The sequence below is a fragment of the Dermacentor variabilis genome, chromosome 10 (genome assembly GCF_050947875.1).
Source record: "Dermacentor variabilis isolate Ectoservices chromosome 10, ASM5094787v1, whole genome shotgun sequence".
In the NCBI taxonomy this organism is placed as follows: Eukaryota; Metazoa; Arthropoda; class Arachnida; order Ixodida; family Ixodidae; genus Dermacentor; species Dermacentor variabilis.
The window spans coordinates 124,036,851-124,054,149 of NC_134577.1; the positions used below are offsets into that span (position 1 = coordinate 124,036,851).

At 48.2% G+C, this 17,299-nt stretch overlaps 1 protein-coding gene across 1 annotated transcript in view; it reads left to right on the forward strand.

The window, feature by feature from the left end:
* Positions 1-5,509: 5,509 nt before the first annotated feature.
* LOC142559407 (neprilysin-1-like) overlaps positions 5,510-17,299 on the forward strand; it is an 80,018-nt gene continuing 68,228 nt past the window's right edge. Inside the window, exons 1-2 of the mRNA XM_075671005.1 lie at positions 5,510-5,664; positions 6,244-6,417. Coding sequence (XP_075527120.1) covers positions 5,510-5,664; positions 6,244-6,417 — 329 coding nt within the window. The remainder of the gene's footprint in view (positions 5,665-6,243; positions 6,418-17,299) is intronic.

Sequence of the window (17,299 nt, forward strand, 5' to 3'; positions counted from 1 at the left end):
TACACGAGTAGCGAAGTACGTTTCCGCTACATTTCTTCTGCGCTTACCGCACACGCAAAGCCATCTTGCGGCAAACACAGAAGACCCTCTCCTCTCAATGTACGGCGCTGCCCCGACAGGTGGCGCGCCACGCGCGCATTGGGGCTGTGCGGGGACCGCTGCCAGGCTCGTCGCGGCCCCCACTCCCTCTCCCCTGACGACGCTTCGCCGTGCTCCCACACGGGTTGCAGAATCAAGCGCCGTTCCTTTCTTTATATTACTATCTATCTCTCTGCCCGTGCCGATCACGCCATGTTGGGTGGCGTAGATCGTTTCCCCCTCCGAGACACCGAGTTCTTTGGTTCGTTCCGTTTGCTCAGGCGCACGTTTCGTTGCCGCGCCGAACGCTGCGTTGCTCGACGCTCACCGCGTGATAGGTGGGCGCAAAGTCCGATGCGGGGCGCCTCGTAAGTGATCGCTACACCGTAGCGCATTGTCTTACACCCCTTGGCGGGTCGACGGGAACGCAGTCGCGTTCGACTCTTGAAGGCGAAGCTTAAGCGTCCTCCAATTTTTAGCTCATAAGGCGTCCTTTATTTTCGGCAAATATAAGCAAAATTCTAGGTTTATTTCAACGAGGACATCGCTCAAACGATGACGGAACGTGTTGTGTCGTCTGAGAATAGGTAAAGAAAAACGATGACTTGGCGATTATTTGCAACGATTCTAAGAGCTCCAAGAACGTAAAAATTTTGTCACATATTGCAGTTACCATGCCCCCCGTCCCATGTCCACAATATATAAACCTGGTGTACCCAACAGCTATGCCGAGACATTAGAGAGTTTTAGAATAGGGGCCCCAAACGTTTTGGGGCCCCAAAGAAATAGCGTCGAAGCCACTGCGCATGCGCAAGACGCAAACTGCCTTTGGGTTTTGCGTTGGAAACGCTATTTCACCGATTGAGCGGGAGCCCAAATAGCGGCCCCAAAAGTTTTGCGTCGGCAAACATGGCGGCACCCATCGAAGCGACGGCTCTAACCTAGCACTAAACTGGGTTCGATTCGCGGTAACGCGTGAAGTTCGCAAGCTAGGAGAAGTGACTGCGGTTATCGCTTTCTCTCAACTAGCGTGTGTTATGAAGACTGACTCATTAGACGCCGCTGATTTTGAATTCGATTGTGGATTTTATGGCTCGTAGGCCTAACACGGCTAAGCTTGGCTGGTGAAGGCTAGTAAAGGTGATTTGCTCAAAACTAAGCGCAACTAATTGTTTGCTGCTTACAGAATAACCTCTAAGTTGTAATTAAAGGCGAATACACGAAACCCAAAATTATTATTCCTATCATAAAATGGTATATTTTATTTAATTATTTCTAATAGCTTTTCTTTGACGCCATAGTGGCGCTGTCAGCGCAAGACGCTATCCGCAAACGTAAAACCCTATTCTAAAACTCTTCACTCCTACGTGCCCCAACGCTAACACCCGAAAAGCTCCTTGGGGCCCCAAACTATTGGGGCCCCTATTCTAAAACTCCCTATTAGGTAGCATAGCTGACAGCGGCCATATCAAACGCTCTAGCACTTGAATAAGAATTTTTTTCAAAGGGTGTGTTACATCCAACGGCATTTAGCTACGCGCAGAAAGTTTTCATAGCATACCACTAATTTTCGCTAAATTTTATCTTTGGTTTTTATAGTTCTGTCAGGGCAGCTGGCTGAACTCTTGCTAGCTCGTTAGACACGCTCATGTAACCCCAGAGTGCTGGCATACGTAATTTATTGCGAAAGCCTCAATTCCATACATGTTTGAGCCTCACCTGCGCATAACCCTTTAACTTGTTCTTAGTCATTTAACATAACGAAGCCGCCTGCTGTTGTTTAGTGTGGACACCAGACGAAACTAATTTATCATGCAGGAAAAGTAAAAGGAAAGAAGATAAAGGGTCAATATTTATTCGTATCACCTATAAATGAGCAGAAACGTTAAAACTACGCAACACATTGCACCTAAAGTGCTGGCTATTCCTTCAAAGTATAAATATCTGAAACGCAGAGTTCTCTTGAGACATTCGAAACCTAGCTAATATGAGCAGCGTGAGACTTCGAACACTTGCTTAGAATTTTTTTTAACCTTATAGTTCATCAACACTAATTTACCATCACAAATAAAGTTGACGATTGTACCCCTTATGTTAGCAAATTACGCCTAAGTTATAGTTGTAATTATGCATAGCAGCCGCCTAAGTTATACAGCTTTCGTAAAACAGACTAATAAAGCTATGGACCACTGGGATACATAAACTGCTAGAAAATGCGCCGTTCTCCCACCCATTTGAAACATTGCCTACACATTGGCCATACGGTATCCCTCATTTTCCCGATATATATACAAGATGCCTTGTTTAACTCACTGAGGACACCGGGGAAACAAACTACGAATCTTGTAAAATACATAAAAAACGAGGGATTTGTAATTATCTGTAACCCTTGCATTTAAAGCAGGAAAGTGAAAGTTTCGCAACGCATTGCCCTTTAAATTCTCTCTATTTTCACGGGAATTCAACCATCTTTTGTGCTGTTGTTTTCGAAGTCTGGGAAATATTTGTATTAGCGGCAGTACGATACCAGGGGACACTTAAAATGAGCAACTTTCTAGAAAGGCTGCAATGAGCCTACACACAACAAACATATCTCGCTGGCTTATCAGAACGTTGCTTCGTACTTCGAATACACTGTGCCCCGCATATTTCACCGAGGATACAAGGGGAGAACGCTAAATGAGATGTATAACGCATAAAAATTGGTAGAAAGCGATTATTCAGTAACTGTTTTCAGGGCACATAAGCAACATACACAGCGCAAATTTTCAGTCACCGAAAAGTGGCCTTCATTTTTTCAAAATATGAAATATCTTCTATTTTACCTCCTGCCGGTAAACATGAAGTTGTGTAACTCTTATTTAGAAACAGTCTGGAAACGAAATCCTGTAAGAAGTGACACTTGCCTTTAGAAAAAATTGGTGCAGAAACAGCTTTGCACGTTAGACCAACGTCAATTTCATGAGCCTATCTAGAATAAGTCGTGATCACACAATTAAATTCGACAGTTATAATAATAATATTTGGGGTTTTACGTGCCAAAACCACTTTCTGATTATGAGGCACGCCGTAGTGGAGGACTCCGGAAATTTTGACCACCTGGGGTTCTTTAACGTGCGCCTAAATCTAAGCACACGGGTGTTTTCGCATTTCGCCCCCATCGAAATGCGGCCGCCGTGGCCGGGATTCGATCCCGCGACCTCGTGCTCAGCAGCCCAACACCATAGCCACTGAGCAACCACGGCGGGTTAAATTCGACAGTTATACCTGTTAGTGATTGATTAGACTTTTTATGATGATAACATACTGAGACTGCAACGCTTTCTAGGCTATCTCTGGACAGAGATAAATAGTTGCGGCATTTGATAATTCTATGAGTTAATGCCGTAAGGCATACAATAACTGGGCGCGGCTAATTACAGTGCTTTCACGTAACCTCCTTATCGCCCGCAGCTTAAATGTAGCAAGCTGATTCGAATGCTAATATAGCGGTCCCAAAAAACTGGGCATGATGCAAGTTGCGCAAGCTGACATTTGTTACGGCGGGAACTGCCCAACGGTAGGCAGTTTTCCGCAACGCGAACGTGTACGGTCAATTCCGCGCGTCGTCCGCGACATGGCATCACGAGAAGGCACAGAAGACAATCCTCGCTGTCCATGCAGAGGATGCACAGTAAAGAAAAACATTACTTATGTGGTGGCTCAGCCAGTCCCTTTCTCTCTCCATCTCTCTATAAAGGAAGACAATTTAGCTTCAGCTGCATTTTTGTTAGACTTTCCAGAGCAGCCGAAAGTGACCGCTTTAAAAAATGGGAGGGTCAATGACCTACTTTGCCCCCCCCACTTGTCGACCCCGGTAGATACACCTCTGACGATGCTTTTTCGAACCTTAAAAGATCATCCGACGTATGGTGCACTGGCGTGTGAGGTCTTGCCAGACGGAATTTCGCAATCACAGCAGCGCCACGCACGACCTGAAGTCCTCCACGTGGTGCACCTTAAGCCTTTCTACGCCCGCTGACGAACTTCAGAGACTTGGTTCCTTTGTTGATTTGTTGTTGTTATTCCTTTAATATGCGTGGTTTTCTTTTCACTTCCACATCTGTTTGTAGCATCGACACAATGCTTTTTAAGATGGGGATATCGGCACGTGTGCTTATAATCCCTTTCTCGGGGATTGCATTTCACCCACGAAACAGTTATCGCTCAGCGCAACACGCGCCCGCATGTTTAGCACTTACTGGAACCTTATCGATGGTTCTATGCGTTGTCTGTTGTCACCGAAGCTTGTGCAATCGGACTGTATGTGCGACGCGAATGGTGTAGTGCTTTCTGGAAGACACGTGGCCACGAGCTGACAGTCTGGAACTTCCGATGACTCATACATAAAATCCGACGCACTTGATCGGCCGATGAGATTCCGACGATCGCCGACTGTGTTCGCCGGTATCGCTGTGCATTGAGTGTTTTTGCGGTCACAGGTTGGCCGAATAAAAAGTTATTCAAAGGGCTGCTGCCGTGTTCTTCCCGTTCATTACTAGGTAACATTATTCTGCAAAGTTCTATTTTGTTTATTGTGACACATTTAAATATTGATTTTCAAACTGAACATATGTTCCGAACTCTCGAGACTGTACAAACCGTGCACAAATTTCCTGGGCTGCACTAAGGGATGTCCATGACAGCGCTAAGTGGACCGTATAATGGTTAGAGCCTTTTGCAAATCTCGCTGTAAAACGCATTAAAACGAAGGTTGTATTTTTTGAATTCCCAGGTGTTTTCTGTGGCTGCTATAGCAATCCGCTTCTCTGCGACTGAATTGTGTCAGAGGCAGTGTAATAGCAAAGTGAATTGTTTCCGCTATTGTTGTGGCTGGTGCGTGGGTGCATCGTAAAAAAAATATTTATGCATGTACATCGCTGCCGTCCAGGTAAAGTTGTTCAGAGGGCCTGTGACGTGGGACTGTGTGCCTCCTTTAGTGGTCGCGCTCTTGCCATTACCACTGAATAAGGAGACACAATGCCCATCCTTGCAGGACTGGACAGAAGGATGAAAGAGTGGTATATGCAAACAACTTGCCATATTGCATTTTGTGCGAGCAAATACCCTTGTTTTTTCCTTACCGCGAGATCTCGCGCTGTTTTAGCGTGCATAGTCGGCGTACGTGCTTGGTTAGAAATGACCCCAGTGCCGCATTCAACTCTGACAGGGATTGAGCGTGTTCGACGAGATCGCCTTCCGTCTGCGCGAGTCAATCGGTCACGATGCACTGGCTGCCGCCGCGAACCGTTCGAAGGCTGCGGCGACCCAAGCGGCGCCCGCTGCGAGGGCGGCCGCCAGCGACAAGGCGGCGCTGTTCTACCGCAGCTGCGTGCTGGCTCCGGCGAACCCCGCGAGCGAGCTGGCACGGCTGAAGGACGTGCGCCGAGAGATGGGCATCTCGTGGCCCTACTTGTACCCGCTGCGCCGCCAGACCGGCGACGCCGCCGACGGCGCTCGGCTCGTCCTCGAGGCACTCGTCAACGCTTCCGTGCGCTGGGGCTTTCCCGTGTGGTTTGACGTAGCCGTGAACCTCTCCAGGCCAAGGTGCGTGTGTTATGTTTCCTGCTCGTGAGCAGGAGAGCTTACTTACGTACTCATATTGAAATCTCATATTGCTATAACTGATGGCATACTTTCTTGTGTATATTTTCATTTGACAATTTGACATCATGATCTCATTGTTTACTGCGCGCTGATACTATGCATTATATGGTAGTTCAAAGCAGCCATTTTTTTTTAGATTCCAAGATACATTCATCGGAAACTGGATTTACATACAGGGCAATCCACTTGCTTATCAGTGGCTCTTCCAACGGAACAAAGCGCGTGCGTCACATTTTTACTTGCAGTAAATAATGCGACAACGTCCATAGAAAACTGACTACTAAATATATACGGAGGCTGTAGGATTACGTGGGAGTACAGTGCTATCTCGCATTTCACAACTGCAGAAAACAGCTCCTGCCGGGGTGGAAAGAATCTTACAAATGCAAAAAATATGGCCGGACACGATCACAGACTTCCTTCTGTGGGCTCTTGCTCTTGAGTGAACCGAATGTGTGTAGGATGCATATTCCAGAAACGTATTAATCACAGTCTCACATTTTGTTCTTCGTTGTCCAGGACAGTGGTGATAGAGACACTTACCAGCTTCCCACGTCAGCCCGACATTGAAGTGTGGTCAACGATTCGCGTTTACCGCTCCCAGTTCGAGCGACTAGTGCTGGCCATGTACAAGCTCTTCACCAAAAGCGACGCCGTGTACGACAACATTGAACCATTCTTGAGTTCGCACTGGTAAGGCACGTACAATTACGACAAGTGAAAAAAAAAACTCGATCTTCTTTTCTGGGGCCACAGCAACGTCAGATTTCTGAATGGCTGTCAGTAGAGTTTCTACAAATCTCGGTGCCCATCATATGACCGGCAACGGCATGTCCGCGCGTGTATTGACCCTTTTCGCGAAGCAGTTTGCTCTACAGAAACAAGATGGCGCTTTCGGCGGCGCGCGGCACGAATACGAAACCATTACCTCTACTGCCCTGCTTCTGTGTGATCAGCTGTGGAAAATGCAACTGAGTCTTTATTAAGAGACTGTGCTCCATTCATGGTGCAAGTTATGTCCATGTGCAGTAGCTGACTGCAAAATTGTGGCCGTCAAATTAAGGAATGGAATGAATTTGTTTGTCCATGTTCACGGACCGCTGCTACGTTAGGCCTGCCTGTGCTGCCAGCTCTTTGCGATCCACGGATTATCTCGAAGATAAAAAATTCTCTACAACTCCCTTTCTAGCACTGACCTCCAAGGAAAGGACTTCAACCTCTGATAAGTTCTCATCCCATAATTCGTTGAAACGAAAATTAAGTAACTGCGGAGAAAGGCGTTCCTACAGTAGTCTAATAACAGGTTTAAGGCCAATGAAAATTAAATGAATAACGGTTTTGAAATAATACCCAAATGCCTATTTTTTCTGTAAAAGCTGAATTTGAAAAGCGAAGTATGGGCAGGATTACTCCTAGTGTACCAAAGTGCAGTCAGCGAGGGCAGAAGGTCCACGTGTAGAGCGTTTAATGAATATGAATTCCAAATGTGTGTGCGATGTGAGCAATAATACGCTAGGTTAAAGATGCCCGCGTTCAGAAGGATGATAATGATAGAAACCATGACGAGACAGTTCACCGGCACATGATGTTGTAGCCACAGATGGATAGCTGAAATAATCTGCACATACATTGTTAGGAGGGACCGGACAATGACCTGTCCCTCCTAACTCGAAAATGAAAACTAAGAAAAAAAGAGATCATGGGATGGGATTGGAAACGTGGACCTTCAAGCCTGGAACGTCTCCACAAGTGACCGCTCGTTATACGGTGACAAAGGGAGTAGCGCCGCATCTTGGCATATAGTAACATTCTCGCGCATTATCTACAAACATCAACCCCAACTCACACACAACTTACGGCCACTCTGTCGCCAATGTATCAAGAATAAGTGAATGGGCACATACTTGAATCAATGCGCCGACACATGGCTGACGGCGACCACACCGGCAGCACACTAACGTTCGAAGCTGAACGTTTCGTAACGGTCCACACACTAAGCGATTGACAAGCGATAATACGTATTTGCTACAAGCTATTAAAACTTACAGAACATCTATGTGACAAGCCTTGTGCCCAACCTATCTATCAAGTCTATCGCAACAACTCTATCACAACAGGTATATCACAACATGTCTAACAAGTCTATCGCAACTGAGCACGCCCGCGAGCGATCAGGATGAAAGTAAACAATCAGATATTGACCGCCGTGGTAACTTTACTGAAGCAGAAATGTGAGAAGTCACTGTTTGAAATCATTTGCTGAATAAAGAACGAAGAGCTAATCCCACTTATACTGATTAAATTCATAAGCGGAAAGTTGCGATAGCTTGTGATGCATTTTTAGCCCCGCTTTTATTTCAAGCACCGTAAATTCTGGTCGCACCGTTTGAACAAAGCGTAATGAGCTCCGAAAGCGCATGCATGTCCTTGAAGCTGTGGCCAAAGCTTCGCGTGTCGTGCACCCAGTCACTGTCTACGATATCCGCCGAAACTGAAGTTCGGAGAGCCGCACCGGCGTCATGTACATCCATTGTAAACACAGACGCAATGGAGCCATCTGAGCCAGCAATGGACGCGTCACTACTTGATCAAGCATGGCAACGATGACCTCGGCATCACCGTGAAAAGAGTCAAAATTTATACACACGCACTTTATCCGGTGACAGTGGCCGCTTTCTATTCTCAATGCGCTTCACCACAAAACGTGCTCTACACGTACATGCTCTAAATGCTAATTGCGGCGTAGCTAATTTATGAAAAAGAGGTCATTATGCAACGCATGTTAAACCTTTGCCTCTCATGCGCTCCTCGTGCGTGCGTGTGTGGCGCGCGCACGTGCGAAATTCGGCAATCTCCTGGACAAATCAGGAGAGTTCACAGGTATGCGGCCAATGAGGGACAAATTTTTCTGCGTGCGTCACAGCTCGAAGGCCATGTGCGTACTTCTCGGTGACGGCGCTACACGGTGCATCGTATATCAATAGGGAAGCGCGAGAGAGGAACATGAGTGTAGTACGCGGCTGATACGCTCGGGTGCGCCACTGGCTGGTGCAATCCGCGGCAGCGCCACTAGATTGGGCAGCGTGACCATAGGAAAGTGCGACCAAGCCGTCCCAATGGCCAAGCGTGCCCAGAGAGAAACCCGTATGCGGAATTCCGCTGCGGCACAAGCCCCTTGCACGACACGTTTCGCCGGTGGCACGGAGCTGTGTTGCTTCCAAGCTAACCGCACTACCATCGATAGTCATCGTGAAACATTCTGCCGGTATTTTTTTTTCTACCGGTTATCTGACTGCACTCGTGGGACAATCCGGAGAACAATGCACTTAGGCGCATCACACAGTGACCTAGCGCTGAATTTGAAACGCATAGCTTTTATCATACACTTAGTGGCGCCAAATGTGACCTTCAGACCCAATAGAGAACCCAGGAAACGGTATGCACTCACTTATAGCTTGAAACATTCGTTCTCAAACTCTAGGCATAGTGCACTTAGGTTCTTCCACGAGTGCGTACTGACGTCAGCAACGGCGAGCATTGGGCTTGCTCGGCCCCTACCGGCGAATCCACCAGTGATGTCACCATCAGAGACACGATAGAAATCACAATTAGTCAACCAATGTAGGTTGAGTAATTATGTTAAGTGATGCACATATGTATCCATGGATATAGATGCATATTGGCACTACTATGTTGCTGCGGGGTAAGTGCCAGTGGGGATGAGGTTGAAGTAGCCCAGATTTTTAGGTTATCGTGGAGCCGAAGAAGGCATTGCTGGCTTTCTTTGACAACTGATAACGTGTATTTGTTAGTACTGCTCTGCGGCCTCGTCGATCCTACGTCGTTACACTGGTGGAGGCCGATAAGGGATATTCTTCACGCTTGGCGCTCCTTTGCGGAGCCGACGATCGAGTGCGGAATCGCCATCGCCCATCGGAACACCGGTCCACCAGTTCAGCCCTCGCCTGCTAGGATGGGCCCGACTCCATTCCCCTGGAAGAAACCTCGACAAATTGTTTGCCTCCTACAACTACCATGGCTACCGCAGCTTCATCGCAAGTAACACTACAGACTCCTATGGTTCCGTGGAGCTTGCATGGTGATGCCTTTGAAGACGTCCAAGATTGGCTAGACCAGTTCGAACGCGTCGCCAAGTACAACCATAAGACCAGCTGGGAGGACAAACTCTCCAGTGCCTGTTTCTATCTAAATGACAATGCACGCACATGGTACGTCAACCCGGGAGAGGAGTTTTGCCACGTGAAGCGACTGTCCTACATAGCTGCTGTATACCTTTAAAAAAATTGACAGGAGGGAAAATGCGCAGCGTTTCCTTCAAATGCTCATTCAAAAGCCCTATGACAGCGTTAAAATGTTCTCAAAAGAATTAACACGGAAAGCTGGGCGAGTTATTGATTGAACATGTTCCTAATGGTGGGCCGCGCAACCCGGACGAGAGATAAAAGGAAGTGTACGATCGTGTACTTCCTTTTCTCTTTCGTCCGGGTTGCGCTGCCCACCTGTAGGAACATGTTCTCAAAAGACATGGCCCGTCTTTTCCGTAGGGCAGACCCCGACATGCCAGAGCAGAAAAAGCTGCGGTATCTCTTGCGGGGAGTGAAAGAGCAACTGTTTCCCGGCCTTTGCAGCAATCCACCGACAACAGTGGCGGAGTTAACAAAAATGGCTGCAGCCATTGAACAAGCCCTACAGCAACGATACAGCCAGCGTGACATGAGTAACTCGGCGGTGAACACTTCCGTACTGACTGCAACTAAAGACAGGCCTCTGGGTGAAGTTATCCGAGAGGTTGTCAGAAAAGAGCGTCACCAGCTCGGATTTGTTAGTGCGCCTACGGAACCGGCGCCAGCGTTATCTTATGTAGCTGATTTAGTCCGGTCTGGGAAGAAGTCCCCGCAAGCATTGGGATCGCCAGGCTGTGTTAACGTTCCGAGTCGCCTTACTTATGCGGATGCTGTTCGCCGTCAGATCAATCTGACTGCGACGCTGTTAACACCAACAACGATAAAATTCCCTACGCTACAAACAGAGTCGCTGCAATCACCCTCGTCGACTCCACCGACTACGCCGATCATGCCAGCACAACTAATGCCGTATCTTCGATATGCTCACTCTATTCCTTAGCTCCATGGAGAGTTGCCGCCGAAATATCAGCGTCGGGAAACCGATTTGTGGCGCAGCGTCTGACGCCCACCAGTGTGTTGGTCCATCGAGTTTGCCACAAATGGAACAACTACCGTGTCGCTCAATACCCACGCTTTCCTGCCAACCACGCCTGTTCTCCGCATGACGGTCGACGGGCCTACAACGACGCTCTTGTGAACAATCAGCCGCAAAACACGAAGACACCCCGATCGCGTTCTTCTTCTCCATCTGCTGCACGCTAGAATTCACCGACTCGTCGCACTTTTTCCAAGGTCACTAGAGGCAGGTCCACTAGCCAGCGACAGGGAAACTAGCCAAAGCCACATCCGGGCGTGAGGTTGCCAGTTGCCAACTTCTCCACATCCTCCATTATCGACGAATGACGACGTGAAGACTCCGATTATCTCATTAAGACGCCGAATTCAACGACGGATACGACGGATAAAACTACGGAAGACGTAACTGACGTATTCAGCGCCCGTCTCATCGTTATCGTTCACGGCCACCAAGTAGCCGCTCTTGCTGACACTGACTCCCATTTTTCAATCATAAGCTTACACCACGCCGACAAACTAAGGAAGGTGAAGGCGCCATGGCATGGGTCCAACATAAGAACCGCCGGAGGTCAGTTGCTAGCACTTGTCGGGAAATGCACGGCCCGACTTTTAATCATCGGTTCAACCTTCGTCGCCATCCTTGTCGTTCTTGCTGAATGTTGTAAGGGACTTATACTTCCGATGGATTTCCTACATGAGCATGGCGCCGGGATTAATATCCTTGGCAGAAGCGTCGCTATGCCATGAACTGGGACAATGTACCCCATGAGGAGCAACACCAACTTCCCTTGCGCATTGCTGCAGACGACGTGATGCTGTTGCCGCGGAGATGCTCTCTGGTGCCCGTACACTGTGACAGCCCTCAAAATGGGACTGGAGTCGCTGAACGCATCAATGCGCTAGCACAGAATTGCAGCGTGTTCATACCCAAGCTTCGTGGTATGAACACGCGTCATGCATCATGATCCAAAGAACTTATGAATGTAATCGACGGAAAGCGCCGAACTTTTGCTGACAAAGTTCAGTAAGGAGCGTCGACCCATCGTTAGAGGCATGGCTGTCTCCTATTTCGACGAAGTAACACAAATACAAGACTGCCACTTAGCGCAGGAGGTGGCCTCTACAATCCACGCAGCTGCGCCTATTGTAAACGTTAGTCCGGCGTTAACGGCCATTGAACGAAACCGTTTTTTTTAAATCACCTATCATTGCCAGGTCTGTTTCGCATCTGCATCACGAGTTGGTCAAACGCCACTTACCAAACACGACATCATAACTGATGCCGGCTTGAGACCCATTCGACAAAACCCTTATCGTGTAGCCCCAAAGAAACGCGAGGCAGTACAAAAACAAGTGAAGACGATGCTGGAAGATGGCTTTATTCGACCATCTGACAGTCCTTGGGCATCACCTGTACTTTAGTGAAAAAGGCGGCCGGTAGCCTACGCTTCTGGATCGACTTTCAGAAGCTCAATCAGGTCACAAAAACGTACGTTTATCCACTGCCTCGTATTCATGATTCCTTGGATAGGCTGCGAAACGCGTGCTACTTTTCGTCAATGGACTTGACAAGCGCTTATTGGCAGATTGAAGTAGATGAGAAAAACTATGAGGAAACCGCCTCTGTGACGCCTGACGAACGTTATGAATTTCGAACATCCCTTCGGTTTTTGTTCGGCGCCAGCAACATTTCAGCGTAGAATGGACACTGTCCTTTCTGGATTTAAATTGCAAACATGCCTCGTGTACCTAGATGGCGTGATTGTCTTTTCCACAGCGTCTGACGAACACTTACGAAGGCTGAAAACCGTTTTTGAAGCAGCACGCTCTGCCGGCCTCACATTGAAGCCTGAGAAGTGCCATTTTGCCTTTCAAGAGCTCCAGTTTCTCGGTCATGCAGTCAGCAGTCAAGCAGTCCGACCTGATCGGGATAAAATTGCTGCCGTCGCCAGTTTCCCGACCCCATCAGACAAAAAGGCCGCGCGACGTTTTCTCGGACTCTGTGCATAATACCGGCGATTTATTGCGAATTTCTCGCGCATCGCATGGCCCTTAACACAACTCACCAGAGTAGATATCCCTTTTTCTTGGGGCGAGGACCAGCAGCGGTCATTTCACGAGCTCTGGAAACGCATGCAAATGCCTCCCGTGCTAGCACACTTCGATGGAGACGCCTCGACGATATTGCATAAAGACGCTAGTAATCTCAGTCTAGGCGTGGTTCTCGTACAATGGCCGGACGACAGTGAAAAGGTGATCGCTTGCACCAGTAGGACACTATACCGAGCCGAAGCAAACTACTCGACCACTGAAAAATAATGTCTCGCAATGGTATGGGCATTTCTCAAATTTCGTCCGTTTTTGTGTGGTCGGTCTTTCACCCTCGTTAGCGACCACCATTTGCTGTGCTGGGTCAATTTGAAAGATCCTTCCGGCCGGCTGAGTTTTCGACTCCAAGTGTTCGACACTGTTGTCGCATAGAAGTAGGGAAAACAGCACGCCAGCGGCGACTGCCTTTCTCGGTCTGCTGTTAAGCTGGCAGCACAAGACGATGACGACACGGTCTTTCCCGGACTCGGGGACACTGCCAATCTTTCACGCCAGCAACGGGACGACATTGCTGCTGCTTATTGATTACCCTGAAGGACGAACCAACAGCGTGCTGAAGCTATTTGCAAGAGGACTGACGTAGTACTGCTTGCGCCATGACGTCCTCTAAAAGAACTTCTCACGTAGCGGCAGCAACTACCTGATTCGTTGTTCCCTCATCACTGCGACGTGAAATATTACACGCCTGCCACAACAAGCCGACCCGTGGGCACTTGGGCTACACTCGCACATGGGCATGGATTCGGCAGAATTACTATTTTCCGAGATTTACTGCGGTCGTTAAACCTTACATTCATATATGTCTTGATTGCCAGCCTCGCAAGCCGCCATCCGTCAAGCGAGCTGACCGTTGTTCAAGTACCCGCCAAACCATTTGCAGAAGTAGGCGTGGATTTTCTGGTCATTTTCCAACGTCTGCTACCGGCAATAGGTGGATAATCGTCAACGCGGGATATCTCACTTGATAGGCCGAGACAGGTGCCCTGCAACGGGCAACAGCAGATGAAGTGGCACTGTTTTTTTCTCGAATACATCGTTTTAAGGCATGGCGCTTCCAGAGTAATCGTTACGGACAGAGGTCCTGCATTCTTCGCCAAGCTTTCGTACATCTAAGGGCGACTGCCTACCTTAAGACAGCGGCCTATCACCGCCAAGCAAACGTACTGACAGAACTCCTCAATAGGAGACTGTCTGATATGATAAGCATGTACGTAAATGTAGAGCACAAGAACTCGAACGAGGTTTAACATATGTCACCTTTGCGTACAATGCGGCTGGTCAAAATACCACTCGCAAGACACCCTTCAGTCTCGCGTACGACCGCAAGGTTACGACAACATTATACGCAATGCTGCCTCATGAATTCGATGACAACGAGACGGGTGCTGAAGAGATCACACAACGAGCAGAAGCAGCTAGGCAGCTTGCGCGTCTGCGAATCCACGTACTCCAACAGGACTGCGACGCCAGATGCTACAATCTTCGACACAGACCCGTCACATAAAACATCGCCGACTAAGTGTGGGTCTGGACACCTATTCGTCAGAGTCGGCTCTCTGAACAGCTCCTGCGCAGGTACTTCGGGCCCTAAGTATTTCTCCGACGTATCAGTGACGTCAACTACTAAATCGTTCCGGATGGCTCTCACTGTTCAAACCGCCGACGAGATTTACCCGAGATGGTTCACGTGCTTCGTATGAAGCTTTATTTTGAAGACTGACAAGAGGGCACAGTTGTTTATCGCTGTTTTGCAAGGTTCTATCATCGGGACGAGGATGTTTTCTAAAGGGGGAGCAAATGGCACAACTATATTGCCACGGGTATGTGCCAGTGGGGACGAGGTTGACGTAGCGCGGGTTGTGAGATTACGCGTGGAGACGAAGATGTTGGTTTTTTTTTTGACGACTTATAAGGTGTCTTTGCTAGTACTGCTCCACGTCCTCGTCGATCCTACGTCGTTACAATATGTACCTTTACAAAATCTAGCAATCTAAAATTGTAAATTTGTACATGATAATCATCTCTAGCAATGTGATCTCATATAAACAATAAATCTTCACACGCGGCAGTGTACGTTTCGTTTGACAAAATTACAATGCTTTGTGAATGCTGTTCTGCAGACAAGAAAATATAATAATGCTTCGCATTACGTAACATTAAGCTGGAGTTGTGGCTGCCAAAGCTAAGCTTTCTCTAGCGCCGCAGGCTCATTGAAATCAAATCGAGGATAGTTGCGAAGATGAACAAGTCGCGCGCCATGACTAAGCACATTGCGTTAAGGGCTAAGGTTGTCGCTCTGCATGACGTACCAATGCACTATTACTACGCGAAGAAAGTACGTAAGAGAAAATAAGGGGTGTACGCACTGCTGGAACGACGAAACTTTCTCTTGTTATGTCTCGATAGCGCCGAACGTTATTTTCACCAGTTCAATAGCAATAGTGTTCCGTTCACGGCTTCAGGATTACAGCTCGTACAGAAAGCGATAGTATACATGGGCACAAATGCAGAGGCTCACAGGAGTGGTTAGTGAGGTAGCTTAAAACAGATGAGGGCAATTTGGGCAGCGAAAGACACGGACAATAGAGAGGCAGGCTTAGACAATCGAAGGCCTCGTGATCCAGTGTGTGCCGCTGCTGCGGGAGGTCGTGGTTTCCAAACCGTGCTGGCGCCCGTTACGTGCCAGTTATCGAAATGAGTAGAAGCCTCCTACCCCCCGGCCCGACACTTGACTTCCTTTAGATTTTATTTGCCTGTGAAAGCACGCCACGCCACACAATTTCCATCAAAAACTGTGGGCGCAGCAATACCTTGAAAAAGCCAATCTTGCCCTCTCCCATGGTGGCTATTTAACATGTGGCGTCCCAATCAACTATTAGGTTGGGATGCCCTCGTAGTGAGGAGGAACAGGCTTCTCAAGCACTCAGGTCCAATAATGGCCGAGCACCGGGCGTTCCCGCGCTTGTACTTATTTTGCCGATATGTACCCTGTGGAAACCCTCGTCTGCCACCCGAACACACATGGGAGATAGTCTACAACGAGGCTCTCTGTGCATGGCCAATTCCTCTCACCAGCCAACCAATGCCAACTAGCCCGACAGTTAGTCGTTACTAGAAAGCACTCATCCTGGCTTAGCCACCCCTCTCACCTCAATATAAAGGTCCCAAAACACAACCATGATCAGCTTCCAGCTGAGTATAAATAAACGGCAAAATGGGTTCCCTGGGCGTGCGTCCTGATTACGACGATGCTCGACCACACGGGAAGGATGTATGAACTAAAGACCAATTACTCGAGTTGAATCGCAGAGTCGCTACGAAGCCACCCTCCTCACTTATGAAGGGGATGTTCCACCATCCCTTATCAAATTTTCCATTGGGTGGGTGTCCTCTTCTTGGTCGTCGAACCGAATTCGTCGAACACCGGGCCAGGAGCGCGTTAGTACTGACCTTACCAGTGGTTACCCGGTGGCAGTGCATATCTGTCGCACTTAGCAGCTAGGGTGCTCGACTATTTCACCATTGTGGAAAGTGTACAAGGGGCGCCTACAGGGCGTTTGAGCCTTTATAGGACTCCTTTTTGAGAAATCATATAAACAACCGGGGGACATCTCTACCCATCAGAAAAAAAAATCGGTAGTTTCCAGTGGATTTTGCTCCACATTCCAAACTTTGACTGGCCAAATTTTGTCTATTCGGCAAGAAAGTAGGACTCAGCACCTCCAAACTGAAGGAAACTAACACGCGCATTCCATCTATGAAATTTAATGCGTCGTCGTTGTCACCTGTAGTCTCACTCTCGTCATCGCTTCGGAAACGCCATGCCGTTGTCGCCATGCTGTCGTTGTCATGCTGCGATCGTCATTACATCGGCGCCATTTCTTCATCAGTCTATCATATTAAAGCTATCTTTTAATCGTGATTATGCTGCCGTTATTATATCGTTGTGACTGAAGCCTCGCCAGACAGTCGTCATCACGCGGTCGTAGTCATTCCACCGTAATCATTCCAGCTTCATCATCTACCTGTCATGAGCCGTCATCATCACGCCATCGACATCATGCAGTTTCCGCGCCGTGCAATCGAAGCCACGCCATCATCGCCATACATTTGAATAACAGCAAATAGAGCGCAGAAGAAGCAACAGTAAAAACCCAGGCACAAACGAACAGAATCGGCCAGCGGGCGAATGCAACCGTCTCGTTCTGGGCCCGAAGAAACTTGCCAAATTATGCTAGACATGA